This window comes from Hippoglossus stenolepis, chromosome 1, assembly GCF_022539355.2.
Source record: "Hippoglossus stenolepis isolate QCI-W04-F060 chromosome 1, HSTE1.2, whole genome shotgun sequence".
Classification (NCBI taxonomy): domain Eukaryota; kingdom Metazoa; phylum Chordata; class Actinopteri; order Pleuronectiformes; family Pleuronectidae; genus Hippoglossus; species Hippoglossus stenolepis.
This window is the reverse complement of record NC_061483.1, coordinates 11,851,822-11,866,737: the sequence shown is the minus strand read 5'-3', so window position 1 is coordinate 11,866,737 and position 14,916 is coordinate 11,851,822. Positions and strand designations below refer to the sequence as shown.

At 39.2% G+C, this 14,916-nt stretch overlaps 1 protein-coding gene across 2 annotated transcripts in view; it reads right to left on the bottom strand.

The window, feature by feature from the left end:
* Window positions 1–14,916, bottom strand: part of mettl15 (methyltransferase like 15) — a 41,025-nt gene that overhangs the window by 26,002 nt on the left and 107 nt on the right. The window contains exons 1-2 of one of the 2 annotated variants that reach the window (XM_035155549.2): window positions 14,706–14,911; window positions 12,980–13,231 (exon numbers count right to left, since the gene is read on the bottom strand). In XM_035155549.2, coding sequence (XP_035011440.2) covers window positions 12,980–13,216 — 237 coding nt within the window. In that variant the 5' untranslated portion in view covers window positions 13,217–13,231; window positions 14,706–14,911. Of the gene's footprint in view, window positions 1–12,979; window positions 13,232–14,705; window positions 14,912–14,916 lie in introns of those variants that run through there. The other variant, XM_035155556.2, reaches the window with a different exon arrangement.

Genomic DNA, 14,916 nt, shown 5'->3' with positions numbered 1-14,916 from the left:
GAGAACTGGGGGTCTGATGAAGAGGTCGGTAAATTTGATAAATATCCAAGAAGAGCTCATTCCTAACAAACTGTTTCAAAGTGTAATCCCAGTTTACAAGAAACTTCTTTCAAAATGTTGGCCTCTTTCCCACAGTTTTCAAGACATCAATGGTAAAACCTCTCCTCCAGATATACAATCTATGATCACTCAGGACTCATTATTTACAGACCCATGTCTTACCATTCCTTGGTACATAGAGAGATAATGGTTTTATATAAACTTTTTGCTGATTTACAATAACATCATTTTCAAAAAGCTCCAATCTGGTTTGCAATCAAACCACAGCCTGAGCCAGCCCTAAGGAAAGTTGTAAATGACCCAAGAAACATTGCAGTTGCAAAAAATATGACCGTCTTCTAAGATTTCAGTTTTATCACAATTGTCCACGAATGTTGGACAAAGTTGAGGAATGGAGCTTGGATAATTATGGTCTTCCACACACTTTGTTGTTTTCCGTATGCGTCCCATACAAGTACAGAAGAAGGTGTACCTATTTTTATGCCTTTAAACTATGTAACACGCTGCCTCTGGATATTACAGTGGTTTGATTGGTATTTTTAAAAGGAACCAGAAGACGTAGCCCTTTTAAAGTGGCTTTTAATTTGAAGTCATGTCACAACCTTAGTCTGTTTATTTTTATACCATGAGTTAATTTTATTTTGTTTTATTGACTTGTTTTCGGATCCAGCAGCTTCAGTCTGTCTGTCTGTCTTCTCAGCAAAAACTGTTCATGCGGCAAAAATTGAAACAGGGAAATCAGCAGGTTGGTGGCAGATTCCGCTAACAACTCAGGTACTAAAATTACACTAATTGGCCTCAAGGTGGCGCTGTACAAAAATAATGTATACATTTTCAAAAGTGGTTCGGCCTATAGTTCTTTCTTCCTCATACATTTTCACTTAAAAAATATTTTTTAAGTGAAAGTGAAACTAATCAATCGGGGGGCCAGTTTCTTACAAAATTCTGAATGCCTCATCTACAGAGAATGCTGTCAAAGAGTCATCAAAGGAACTTGGATGCATCAAGCTGTTTTGAATTTATACATTTAAAACCATGTCTTGAAGTTATTAAATAAGCACAATCAGTTACAAATCTCAAGACGTAAAAACTGTATCACCATTTAAGGTCCCAGTCATTGAAGTAGGATGCCACGTTAGGAGAAGGAATGACTCACTAGTTTACTCATCCTGGAGCATGGAGATATACTGCTCCAAGATATACTGCTACCCTAAAGTTCTGCCTAGATCTTACCAGGGCCATAAAAACCTCAGTGCCTCTCGAACATCTTCCTCGGTATGATCCCTTCCTTCCTCCCTTCCTCTCCTTTATGTACACTCTTTTTTTCTCATCACCACTTTCATATAATTCATACCAGCCATGCCTTTATTCTACAGTTACATTTTTTACATTTTTCAATAAAAATCTGACTGCAAAGAGGAAAACCCTGGTCCCTCTCCTCCTCTTCATAAAGCTCATAAAGCCCATGTCAAGCATCCGCCCACTTCAAGGAGTCCTGAGACTGGATCTTACACCACAGTGGTGCCGAGGAGATCCCTGGAGAAGCAGGGATAGCCGGCACTTGCATCTTCTCTGAAACTATGAGCCAATAACTCAATATTTACTGTACGTGGGCAATCCAAGGCAACGATTAGTCTTTCTACCACATTCCTTCTGCTGCTTGCGTTCTGAAAAAGTAATCTAAAAGTAATTTCATTTAAAAATGATGAGTTAATTTAGCTGCTCAGAGAACTGTTATTTGACTGTTAGTATTTGACTTCTTTCTGTCAAATTAAAACATAGCACAATTTGGTTCAAGCAGCAACTTTAAAGTTGATTCTGAAACATGTATTCATCGATCATGTGTGTTTTGGTTGAATTCGGGGCCAGTATATGACTGAAACATCATGGAGGATTATCATCTGCACTGCAAGGTAATCACATTATGAAACACAATCACAATCTGTGTGTCAAAATGACAAGAGCGGCATTTTTATTTACCTTGCATGTTCTAAATCTTTGCAAATAAACTGATTTATAGGGCAGAGGAAAGCATTGTGGGGATCTGATTTGGAGGCAATGAGTGACAGCTGGGGAAAAACTGATTGGACACTGAAAGAAATGGAAAGGGAGGGACCTCTACTGTGAGCATGAGTCATCACTCTCCACCCCCACCCCCCCAAACTGCCTGTTTTTGTCTTGCAGGTTGGAGATTTACTGAGCTACATTTTCTTTGCAGGAAACATTCAATTTCACATAAAACTGAACGCAGACCATAACAAGCAAATTATAGTGAGTGATATCATGAGTCAAATCTGCAGGAGGTTTAACAACAAAGGTCCAGTAGCTGCTAAAAATCTATTTACAGTTAGTACTAAGATATCCTGAACAGAAACAGATTACACATGTATTACCTTTTCATTCATCAGTCTGCTTAAACACAGTTAGACTAGGATACATTTTCAAAATGTTACTGGAACAGGATTTAATGCCTTGAAATTCATGAAAAATCCTAACTACCTTATCTGTAAAGGAGATGTTTCTGAAAACTCAGCAAAGTGGCTCCAGGATACTGATTCTTAATATCAGCAAAGACTTCAGCCTCACCTCAGTGCTATGTAGCTGTGGGAGGCAGCCATTCATGATAATTGAATTTATGTTTCCCACAGTCAAACAGGTTAGTTTGGGGTTGAAAACAATGGGAGGAGGGTTGCTGTGAGTGAAATCCTCATTATTTTTGGATTGGTCCATTCAACTCAATTTCCACAAGACTATTAACAAACTCCAATATTATTATTCGTTCACTTTGAGAGTTATATGGCTCTAGAGCATTGACAAAATTATTGCTGCAATATTGTCGTCATCCACTAAACATTGTGTTTTGCTTTTGTTTGGGTTTGCGACCTTCACTATGCAGAATGATGCATGTGCACTAGAAGGTTGTTTTCACATTCATCTGCTGAAGGCAAAACGTTTCTCTGTGCTCACCTTAAATCTGAGTTCAGCACATGCAGACACGCATACAATTTTATGTCATTACTACTGGTGAGGAAGCCAATCACAGTTCAGGAATTTTACTAAAGTAATTGTACTTTCTGTGGATTAATCAGATACAAATCATTACTCCAAGCAGAGTATTTTATGTCTGGAGGGGATCTTCAAGACGACCCTTACGCTACGCGCATCACAAATAAATTTCCCTTGATGCCAGCCAGTAACCTGGACGAATACAAACGAAGGTGCAGGAAAGCGGTCTTGTCTTTAGGACAACATAAATGGCCAGCACATGATATGTACCAAAACACTAGTCTCAGACATGCGCTGAAGTCCAGAAAGTTTCCAGCAATTTTGCACCGGACAATTTACCTAACTTTTCCCCCAAGCATTTTAATAAAATGTCTCGCAAATGTCAGAGTGAGCCCATGTGAGAAGACAGCAGGAAAAGTCATAGCAAGCAAGTGGATGTGATAATTCCTTAAACCTGACAGACGCAAAAGTGAAAAATACTAAAATAATACAAATATCTCAGGATCAATAGGAGGTGCCATACACGTAGAAGATGCAGACGTAGATGTCAACTTGGAAAGACAAGAAGATTCGAGAAAGGACTGACGCTGGAGTCACGTGATTTCCGCAGCTGAACTTATACATTATGTTATTCTTCCTGCATGATCAGACATCATTCCTCACCTGAATGCTCCGCACATTTTCCTGTTTCTGTTTCTGTCTCATCTTGACAACATCCTGCTGCGTTCTTCATATGTAAAAGGCAAACATCAGAAAATGTCCAGACCAGGAGTTCATGTCTGAAAAGGGCTTTAATTTTTGTGTAATCCTGACAATGGTGGAGTCTTGACGTACGCTATTATAGATAAATACAAATTGGGATACTGTCCCATTTCCTAGCATCAAAGACTGTCAGTTGTTGCAAAAAGCTAAGACTTTCACATTTGCTCCCTGAATAAGCATTTACTGATTTGTACCTTGACTTATTTCAAATGTAAACGGTGTGCACTGCAAGCATCAATGTTGAGATGCAATGCTTAGACTTGAAATGACGTACAACAATATTATGTAGTTCAAGAATATATAATGTGCTGTTATTTTGGCATATATTGTGGTTGCTAAAATATAGTGGAAAGGAAACAGAGAAATGTCAAAAGGCTATTTCTTTGTTTTAACAGGAAACACGAAATAAGGTCAAATATGATGCAGTGGATCTACTCAAAATGATTACGTGCTTCATTGGTGCCTGCTCTGAAAGATTTCTCTTAAGTGTGACATTACTGTCAATACAGTGCACCAAGGAAACAATACAAACTATATAAAGCCAAAGAGGAAACGGACGCGAAACTGAAAAGAGGGGGTGGAATCATCTAACTATATTCACAAAATGTAAAGAAGCAACAGAAAGGACGGTTTTCTCTCCTGAAGGTGAATTTCATGGTACTAAAGGAAGACAAAAGAAGAACAGGGCCAAGTCCATTAAGGAGTGCAAAAAGGAGTCAAGCTAAATGAAGGCCTTGTGGTGGAAGGCATGGTAATAGGGAAAAGACATCTCAAGGCATTTATGAAGATGCTTCCAGTAGTTTGAAGACTGGGTTGACAACACAATATGCAATGAAAGGAACTGGGGAATGGGGTGGGGGCATTGGAGAGGTCTTGGGGGAGGGGGGAGGCTCAGAGGGAGGCTTTGTAGCGCAGCGTTATGTGCGGATTTTTGATAGAGTTGCCCTAAGCCTTAACATGACGGGCACCATCATCAGTCCACCAATGTTTTGGATTTACAGTACCTGCTAAAAAGGACGCAGAGGTACTGTAAAGGCCAAAGAGTGTTGAACAGTTATAGCTACAGAAAGAGAGTACAACTGTTTTCTGTAAACCACAACATCTAGAATTGTTTTATAATTTGCTTATTGACTGCCTCGGTGTCAACAGATGACCATAAACTATCAGTCAGAACTGCCCTTTAGTTTCACTTCATTATCCATTCTGACATCATGATCACGTTAGCAGTTTCCGATTTGTGAGGGAGAATTATTACCGTAACCAATTTATAGCAACTGATTTCACTTACAGTCAAAGTGGAAGCTGTGGTTGGTGGAACGATCACAAATGTCTTGTGGACTTAGGAAATATATTGATTAAAACCTGCATAGGTGCGTCTCGTCTGCTCCTCTTGTTATTTTTGTGGGTAACAAATAACCATTGGACTGTTAATGACTCTTCAACAGGAAGATACAAAATTAGAAATGTGGGAAATCAGAGATCTGCAACCAGGCTATCACAGTATCAACATTCAATGGTTTTCAAATATTTCTTTGGTCACCTTGTCCAGCCCTAAGCTTAAAGTGCTAGAACAGACTATAATTTGTAAAGGTGGAAATAAGTACAGGTTAGATGTAGAGCTGACCATGGACTGTGATCCATTTGGCACAAAATTGAGCACAGATCTGTAAGTGTAAATAAAATTGTGCTGTAAATCCCAACCAAAACCAATGTGGGCAGAAATACATAATCATGTGCAACTGTTCCAAACCAGCAAGGTAGCAGAAAGCAGCCATTAATCAGTAAACACACAAAGCAGTCCTCTCCCCACTTCCTCAATTATGAATGTTATTCAAGCACATCTGGCCACTGAAGCATTAAAGTGCCCATATTTTGGCAATTTAATTTTAAATTGGGGGTCTAATATAATCGGTCAACCTGGAGGTAAAGACGGTGTAGGAACAATGAGAGGGAAGCAAGAAAACTTCTGTTATTTGTTAAGGTCAGCAGTGCCATGGAGTGTCGAGCAGACATGCTCTTCCCTGCCAAATTAATCTGGAAACAGAGTAGGAGAGGAGTGGGGGCACCCCAGCTGAGAGCAACAGAACTTCTTCTGGTTGCTGCTGAGAATATAAATAATGTTGGCTATACACATAAGGTCAGTGCAACTTACTTTTATTAGCAAAGGTGCAACAGCAGTTACAACAGCAAAAATAAATTAGGTGCAGGTACATCAGCTGAGGAAGATCAGTCAGAGGATCCATTGCACCTGTTAAGAACTATACCTTCAGTTTCAATTGGCCTATGATTACAGAAAAACAATCATTATCTACTGCTTCTCGTCAATCAGGTAAAAAGTAGACTAATTCTATTTGTTACCGGTGTGAACCCAGTGCTCTTTGATACTGATTTGTTGATATGTGCCACGACTTATATGACACTGCACAGAAGCCAACTGTGTGCTAGCTGTGTTTACAATAAGACAGTCTGTTGTAACACAGATACGTGTGGCTAGGTCTTACAATAAATAGTGATAAAGCAAAATGAGATCACTGTTAAAACTAAATTTCATGCAAGAGAGGAAGCCTGTCTATGACAAATCCTTTATCACTTCAAAGTACACAAATGCCCCAGTTAATGCTAAGGACACCAAAATATCTAAGCATGATAAATCACCTTTTCTGCTTTAAGCTCATTGTCATAGTCAAATGATGGAAAAAATATATACATATACATATACATATATATATATGTATATGTATATACATATACATATACATATATATATGTATATGTATACAATATTAAAATTATTCCTTAACAGTAATGAGTAAAAATTGGATTAAGTGAGAGATGTTTTGTTATATAATTATTCTGAACATATTCAAAAGAAAGACCACCCAGATAATGTGTTGCAGGAATGAGTCATCTCAATCCAGCTGTCCACAGGGCATGTATCTGATTAGCATACCCACACTCACACCAGGATCAGATGTAAATATTGCAATGAGGTCTCCTGTAATAGTATCAATTGAGGATCAAGGAGCCGTTCCACTTTATTTTTACCAAGTTTGGCAACATTGGACGCCTGTGAGCATAGTGATATATGACTTCAATGATTGTTATTTAAGCAACGTTATGTAACTTCTGCTGCGCAACAGCCGTCTCTGCAGCCACATGTGGTAATTTATTGGGCTCCGAGTCTGAGCAATTAAGCGGTTTTCAGGTCACAAAGAAAACAGACTATCAATCGCTTCACCAAACAGACTGACTGGCTTACGAACAGTACATTTTCCTCTTGATCCCAGGCTACAGGAACCTGAAGAGCTGTTGCCATAACAAATACGCCAAACTGCTTTTGCAAACCGTGGTATTTTAAAAGTTCCCTCACTGAATATTGGAGATGAACACTGATTTTAAGAAAGTCTTTTTTGCAGCAAAGGCCCGGTCGGAACCAAGCCTGTAAACACTGCTTGAGGACTCAAGCCATATGCCGGGCTCCTGTGGTACAAGGTGAGCAAGCAGGTGCCACACTTCTAAGTATTTTTGACAAATCATCGGTTTGGCATTACTCTTAAACTTGCTGGACCTCATTCTGGCAGTTTAAGGGACAGACTATTATTCAGTTAGGGACTTCTAATGCAAGATCGTACCTTCTCACCAAAGGTATGAAGAGCAAGAACAGGTGTTTGTGGCACGAAGTGAGAAATTAAGGTCCATTCTCAATATTTCAGGTAAGTGTATCATCAAAATGATTATGAGGCTGCTATTTTAAGGTAAAATAGTTGCATAATGTTGCTTTCAATCTAAATGAAACTCCAACTTTCAGTAATAGCTGTTAATACCAGCACATTCTTCCCCCCTTTACAATAACATGAACTGTTACTTGATGATATGTGGATGCATCAGTTGTAAAGGGAGCTCTCTCTATCTCCTTTGTTGTCTCACTCTCTCTCTTCCTCTGTCTCGCTCTCTCACACTCACAGTCAATGGTGTGGTGGCAAATTCAATCAAACATTAATAAAGTGCAACATTTGAGAAATTATTTACTTTTAGAGGGGCACAGAAACTTTATTGAACCATATACTGTGCTGTGAGGTGTGAGATACAGCTTTGTTGGCAATGCAGTTAAACTGAATGGTGAGTCGATGTAGTTTGGAGGGTTGGCACCTGCTCAGGTAGGCACAGGAAAGCTTGCTATGTTTGTTTAAGTTGTTGCTTAAGTGAACCTGAGGCTGGAGAATGTGTAAGATGAAAGGGCTAAAACAACTCTACGGGACAGTGTGGTGAGGCACCCACAGAGGGGTTGTCTGCTCAGCAAGGCTGAACGATTTGGCGCTCTGTAGACCGAGGCACCCCATTTGGCTAATGAAGTCCCAGACTGTCTTCACACCACACCCCCACCCACCGCTCCACTATGAAATGTTCTACTCATGAAAGTAATGAGGCAGGGAGGGAGAAAGACTCTTCTGGCCACTGATAACCTCAGACTAAACTTGCAACCTTACGAGACAAGGGCCTAATATCTGGCCGTCAATCAGCTCCAGCATCCCTGGCTGGAGTGTTTAATTACAAGGATCAATTATTTACCGGCCTCCTCTTTCACTACTCAGTGCTCCCAAAAAAGGAGTGTAAAGAAAAAAAAAAGAAAAACTTTGGCATGACCCAGGAGAAGTTGTTGGGGCAAATTTAGCACAGAGAAAACACTATAATGCTTGTTCAGGATAATACACACAGTGTTTATATTCTGTATCTGAGCTATACAACAACTTCTACATGTATTGTCAGATCAACATACACAAAACGTTGTTTTAAAGCTTATATAACTTTCTAAAATTAAAAAATCTTATTTTAGTAACAAAATATATTACTAGACATAGTTAATAAAAATAAGTAAAATAATTCCTGACATATTCATAATGAGAATGTTCACTTACAAAACTTTAAATATATAACACAGCCATACTTAATTTATAAATCATCTGTCTTAACAATGCTGATTCTTCACAAAAGGATGCAAAACATCTTAAGGATGCAACTTTTGTGACTCCCTGTAATTCCCATTTACTCTTACAGCCATTTCTAGACTTCAGCTGCATGGGCCATACAGCAACTGCAAGGCTTTTAACTAATTTGAAGAGACAAGATCATATTACACCTTTGCTTGTACTCACAGCAGCGCTTCACCTGGCTGATGCTGGGAATGTAAGGAAACTCAGACAAAGTCACACAATAAGGATCTTTTATCTGAAATTGAGTACATTTAAAATGCAGCAGCCCACTTGCTGACGAAGAAAATTGCTGTCTGCTTTAACAATAGATGTGTAACCAATTTTATATTATGCTTCTATATTGTCTCAGACAAAAATACTTTACACTCACTGTACACTTGTCCAAAATGTACTAGACCTGGGCAGTAAAACAATTGTAATTATTGCAATATAACTATAATCAATAGCGATATAACAAAGGTGTGATATAGATCTCAATATTACCACAGTGAAGAGATACAACTCGTAACCTATTTACCTCAGATTTGTAAAATATCTTACTGTTTAAAAACTGTTTGATAAAGTCATTATCTGCTCACAAAGAAGAACCACAACCTTCACTCTGAGCAAACATCAGTCTTTAAACCTAAAATAAATAATAATGCGACACTTATTGTGATAATTATCAATAAAAACTGATATACATTTTTTAGTTTTGATATATTTGGTCATATTGTGCAGCCCATCCAGAAAACCTCCATACTCTATATTCAACAAACCCACATTCAATGTAAAAATGAGAGATAAACCAGATGGTAACTGCTTAAGTCCTTCATGTCCGACTGCTGCAGACCACCTTTCCTACTCTATGTTCCATCTTGCATCTAAAAATGCAAAAAGAGAAATAAGACATTGAGCAGTAGCAGCTGGTGGAGGGTTCTGTGGTCATCTATCCATAGCACAGAGTGCCTCTTCAAGTGTCCGGATTGCAGGCGGCCAAATAACCCAAATAACAGGGAAAGTGAAAAATGCAGCACTCGTCCACTGCTGCGGTTCAGGGCTTTAACAAGCTACAACACCTGTGATTTGTGGTTCGTCTGTTCTGCTGTATTTTTTGTGCTACATTTCTATTGTCATCATGAGTCAAACCTGGTTCATGCTATTTATGATGTGCAAGCTCAACACTTGTGGCCACCTGCTCTATCTCTCTCATAAGCTGGCATTAATAGTTCTGTAACTTTTCATTACTTTAATTTACACTTTAGGTTCTTTACTCTGCCGTTGTCTTTGAATTGGTAAAGCGTATCAGCTTTTAATATTCATGTTACATATAAATATATATTCACACGTAGAAACAGAACAGACAGAAAACAATACCGACTGTGAATTACGTATGTGGACATTTATGAGACTGGCCCAATGCCATGGCTGATGCTCACATTTCCGAAACTACACTTTCTTAATTCTTAATTATGAAACAATGTCAACATAACATACTCTATCTTCCAGTTTATTTGTAATCGTTTGTAAGGAATAATAAATCTGCTTTTGTGCCAGCAAATGTCAGCGATCCCTCTCTACATTGCCTGACATAAAAAGTACATGGTGTCATATGTAACTATCCACTTTTGCCTGCTCAAAAATAACTTGACTGTTGAAAGGCTGAGATTGATACAAAAGTAGGTTTAACATTTATGGCCTCATTAATTCCACAAGGGGGAGTGTGTTGAGACTGAAATGTAAGTGTAGGCAGCTTGTTTCTACTTCTACAGCAGCACAGGGTTTCTCCCCTGGACTATCAGCTGATGGCTCATTAATCTATTCTAGAGGAGGTCCCCTGCTCAAGCAGTCTGCGCCAGTGAAGGATTCCTCATGCTTCTTCCTGAGAGTGACTATTACTGAGTTTAAGAGGAGGTTTCATAAAAGCATTATAACAGCATTATATAAACAGGTGCACCCGGCTTTTAAAGGGAGTGGGGGAGGGCACTCGATTGGTTAATTGCATGGTACACCCAAAAGTAGCGCACACACAGCGCGTGTGAAAAACAGACAACAGACACACAGCTGATCTGCAGCGCAATGACCGCCAGTGAGTCCAGAGAGTTCGGGGATGGACAGTGAAGTCACTGCGAGATCGACCGGTAGATCGTGATCGACGGGTTGGCGACCACTGCTATAGAAGAAACTATGGTGGCCTTCAGGTTCTCTTGAGACAGTGTTTGGTTTGTCTGTTCTGGGCTACTGTAGAAACACGGTGGACTCTGGAGAAGAAGAAGCACCCCCCCATGTAGATGTAAAGGGCCCATTCTAAAATGATTCTTTGTGTCAGATGATTATAAACTAATGAGAAAAATTAATTATTATAAATAATGTATCCACATATATATATATTTATATACATTGGACCTTTAAGCATTGTACAAAAGCATGTTGGTTGTAAAAGTATCAAAATATATTATGGGCTACCAGTGCAAATTGCCTACCTGCAAACACATTTACAGCCAGCTGTCCTGTGTGGGAGGCAGCAGGACACTGAAAGGCTCCATTTACACACTTTAGTTTAACTGCAGTATTTGCTCTGACACCCATCATCGCTTAAGTACTCCATTCATATGTACTCTGCTTCAGCTGACAAGAGCAATTACATATTGATGATTATTTTGGCCATTCATACTACTAATATCACTGCCCTCAGTGATTATAGTGGACATTTGTCTGATATTAGCGAAGGGTTTCCTCTTCACAGCAGTGACACAAACACTTCACCACCACATACTTGCCTGTGTCAGAGAGTTATGTCAGACTGCAGATTTCTAATTGCCTGACTAAGACTGACAGAGCATTTAGCTGTCCCTACAGCTTACAGAGCATGAGGCTGTCCCTACAGAATTATAAATTAGTCATATGAATGTGTAACATGACAACGTTCAAGAACCCTAATATCTTTGTAATGTTGCTGTGGCTATAAAATAATCAGTGAGACTGCAATAATATGTATCACATAAATAATTAAATCAACAGATAAGACTTAAAACATCTGAATGTAATCAGATAACATTTCCACAGAACGTCAACTGATTGTGTGCAACAGCATGAACTGTACAAAAAAGCAAAATCTATCAAACTGTTTTTTTAATAGCATCTGATTGGCAAGCTGTCTTGGGACAGTTGGCAAATGGGCGGGCAGCGGAGGAGTTTAGAGGTGCTAAAGTTCAGGCAGGAGCGACGCAGCACCCTGTGTACTGCCAACAGACTTACAGTGGCGCAATTCCTGACTAAGTTGTTGACCCATGGCCCCCACCTGCCTTGACTATGCATTATATTGGAGGGGGCATCACTTCCCCTCCTATGCTGCCTGCCACACCAGAAGGCTTTTGACTCATGCCCATCTGTCCTCATAGTACATACATTAAGGGAAAGCCAAGATGCTGGCACCCTGTACAATTTCCTCTGTGCCTTTATAACGAGCCATTATATAGTGTGTGAAGTGATTTTTTTTTACCTTAGAAACTAACATCTCAATAAAGACAAGTATCAGTAAAGTAGTTATTTCCACTTCCACTACATTATCTTCAAATTGCAATTAGAGGAATAATACTACAAGCATTTTGAAATTTACTTCTTACCATTGGCATTTCTTTTTTAAATTACACATATCATTAAGCTAACGCTTTTATCCAAAGCGACTCACAATGAGTGCATTCAACCATGAGGGAACAAACTCAAAACAGCAAGAATCATGTAAGTATCGAGCTGCATCGACATGCATGACACTGGTAGGTGTTCAATAAGTTCCGACACACATTAGATGGACAGAACATACGAAACATCTCTCAGTATGAGTTTGCATGTCTATGCCATTACCACGGCAACCAAGGCAGACCAGATCACAATGCCTGAAATACAAATACAAACTAATCACTTGCAAATATCAGTGTGGACAGTGTGGGGGATTAATTTTAGGCACACATCAGATTTGCCAGTCTAAACATATTCTAAGAACGTTTTACCGTTGAATACATTCTATTGTCGATAATGCTAATAAGGAGGTGGTAAAATTAGAACATTGATTTTGTTTGAATACTTTCACATGACCCCGATTGGGTCTGAATAAATGTCATTTGAACAAACAGACTTAAACTTTCTTAAAGCCAGCAAAAATAGCAAAGTTGCAAACGTACCTGACCAGGTTGGATGTCTAAGTTGTGAAGCACCTCTTTGAGCATAACAGGCGTGTGAGGGGGCTTTTCAGAGGAAGGAGAAGACAGTTCTTCAGATCTGTCACTGTGGCCAGGACCAGATGATGCAACAACTGTAGAAGAGTGCAGGCTTAATTTCCATGACCTCCACGATCTCCACACAGCCAGACGGGTTTTCCGTAGCACTGGGTTGGAGCGCAGAAACATGTGGTAAATCATGGTCCTTACAATGATCTATGAAAAAAATAAAAGCAATGTCATTGAGTGTTAATACTGATTACAAGGCATGGGGAATAGTAATACTGCAGAATATGGGTAGTATTTTGAAGCTCGAAGTAAGATGGTGATGGAGTCAAGTAGCAGGTGATTACAGATACTATTAAGTTTTAATGATGTTATCTGGTTTACTGGTTACATGAACTAAGGCTGTGTGTAATGTGCAAATACATTTTAATTGTACAAAGCAGATGGTTTCCACCTGGGGATGCTCAATCAAAACAAGAGGACATCACAGCTTTAAGCCAGTTCAAAACCCTCTTAAGGGTTGCACCCATTACAAAATACCTATCTCTGGATCATATACTGCTTCACCACCACAACTACAATAAGAGAAAGTCATTATTTGGCCGATTCGTTTAACATAGTATGTGAACAATACACCCGCACCATGCACCAAAGTCAGCCACATGGTTGAAAAGGTATTCAGGTGTTTCCTGGCAACCGTATGTATTGAAAATAAGGGCTCAGTTGAGATGCATGATTCCAACAAAATAGAATTATGTTCACAAGCTGAAGGCACAAACACGTTTGCTCACGACATTGGTTAACACAGTGGAAATGTTTAATGGCAGCAGAGTTACACAGTATTTGAATAGGTGGCAATATTATACTGAGTGCAGATGTGTTACTGCTGTCAGATAGCGACAGTACAGGAATCAAAATCAACTTTTTACATTCATACACGTAAATGAAACATGACATCTTGAAGGTGGGGCGGGATTATCCCTAACCAGAAGAGCACTAAAGAAATAATAATGACATTTATCGTGATCATTATCAATATCAACTGATATGAACAGGGTTAGGGTTATAATTGAAATTTTTGGCCACATCACCAAGCCATAGCTTTATTGTTATCATCACTTTTATCACTTACTAATCTTTTTGTGATTAGTGATGCAGGTTATTTACTTTAATTGTCATACGAGTAGAACCTAATTGTTTTCTCATGATAATTAAGTTTATTTAATCTGTTTTCTTTACCAGAGCAATACGTTGAGTGAATGGATGAAGTGGATAATAAAAACAGTCATAATAATAATATCTATCTATTTTAAGGTGGTATATTTTCCAAGGGCCTGTGATAGTAGCAACGCCCACATGTCCTCTCATTGCCATAGCTACTTCTCTGCTAGCCACGAAGCTAGGTGTGGGTAGGAGGTTAGCATGACTTTACAGCACTGGGTTGTTGCTGGCTTATGTAATTTAACCAAAAACGCGTGACATATTATTGACATATTCAATAATACTACAGATAAACAAAAGCCCTGTGTTGGTGTGGATCAGATTAGCTAACCTACCTACCTACCTTGCTAAAAAAACAAATCTAACACCAGAGCTAGCATGGAGCAGCTGTCCACAAATGGACGTGTGGAGCAGCACATGCACATGTTATTGTGTTAGCAAGTGCGAACATTAGGTTTCTTACCCTGAATCATGACAGTGTGTGGTGGCTGTAACGGTATTTATGAGCAGTGGCATTTTAACACCCGACATGTTTGTTAGCACAGTTAGCTAGCTACCCTCACTACCAATGATGCGTGTGGAGCAAAGCAGCACCTTCGTACACACTTAAGGACGGTTCGCCCGGGTGAACTGTGCCGGACAACCGTGTGTTCACCTCGGGGAAGTCGGCTGGA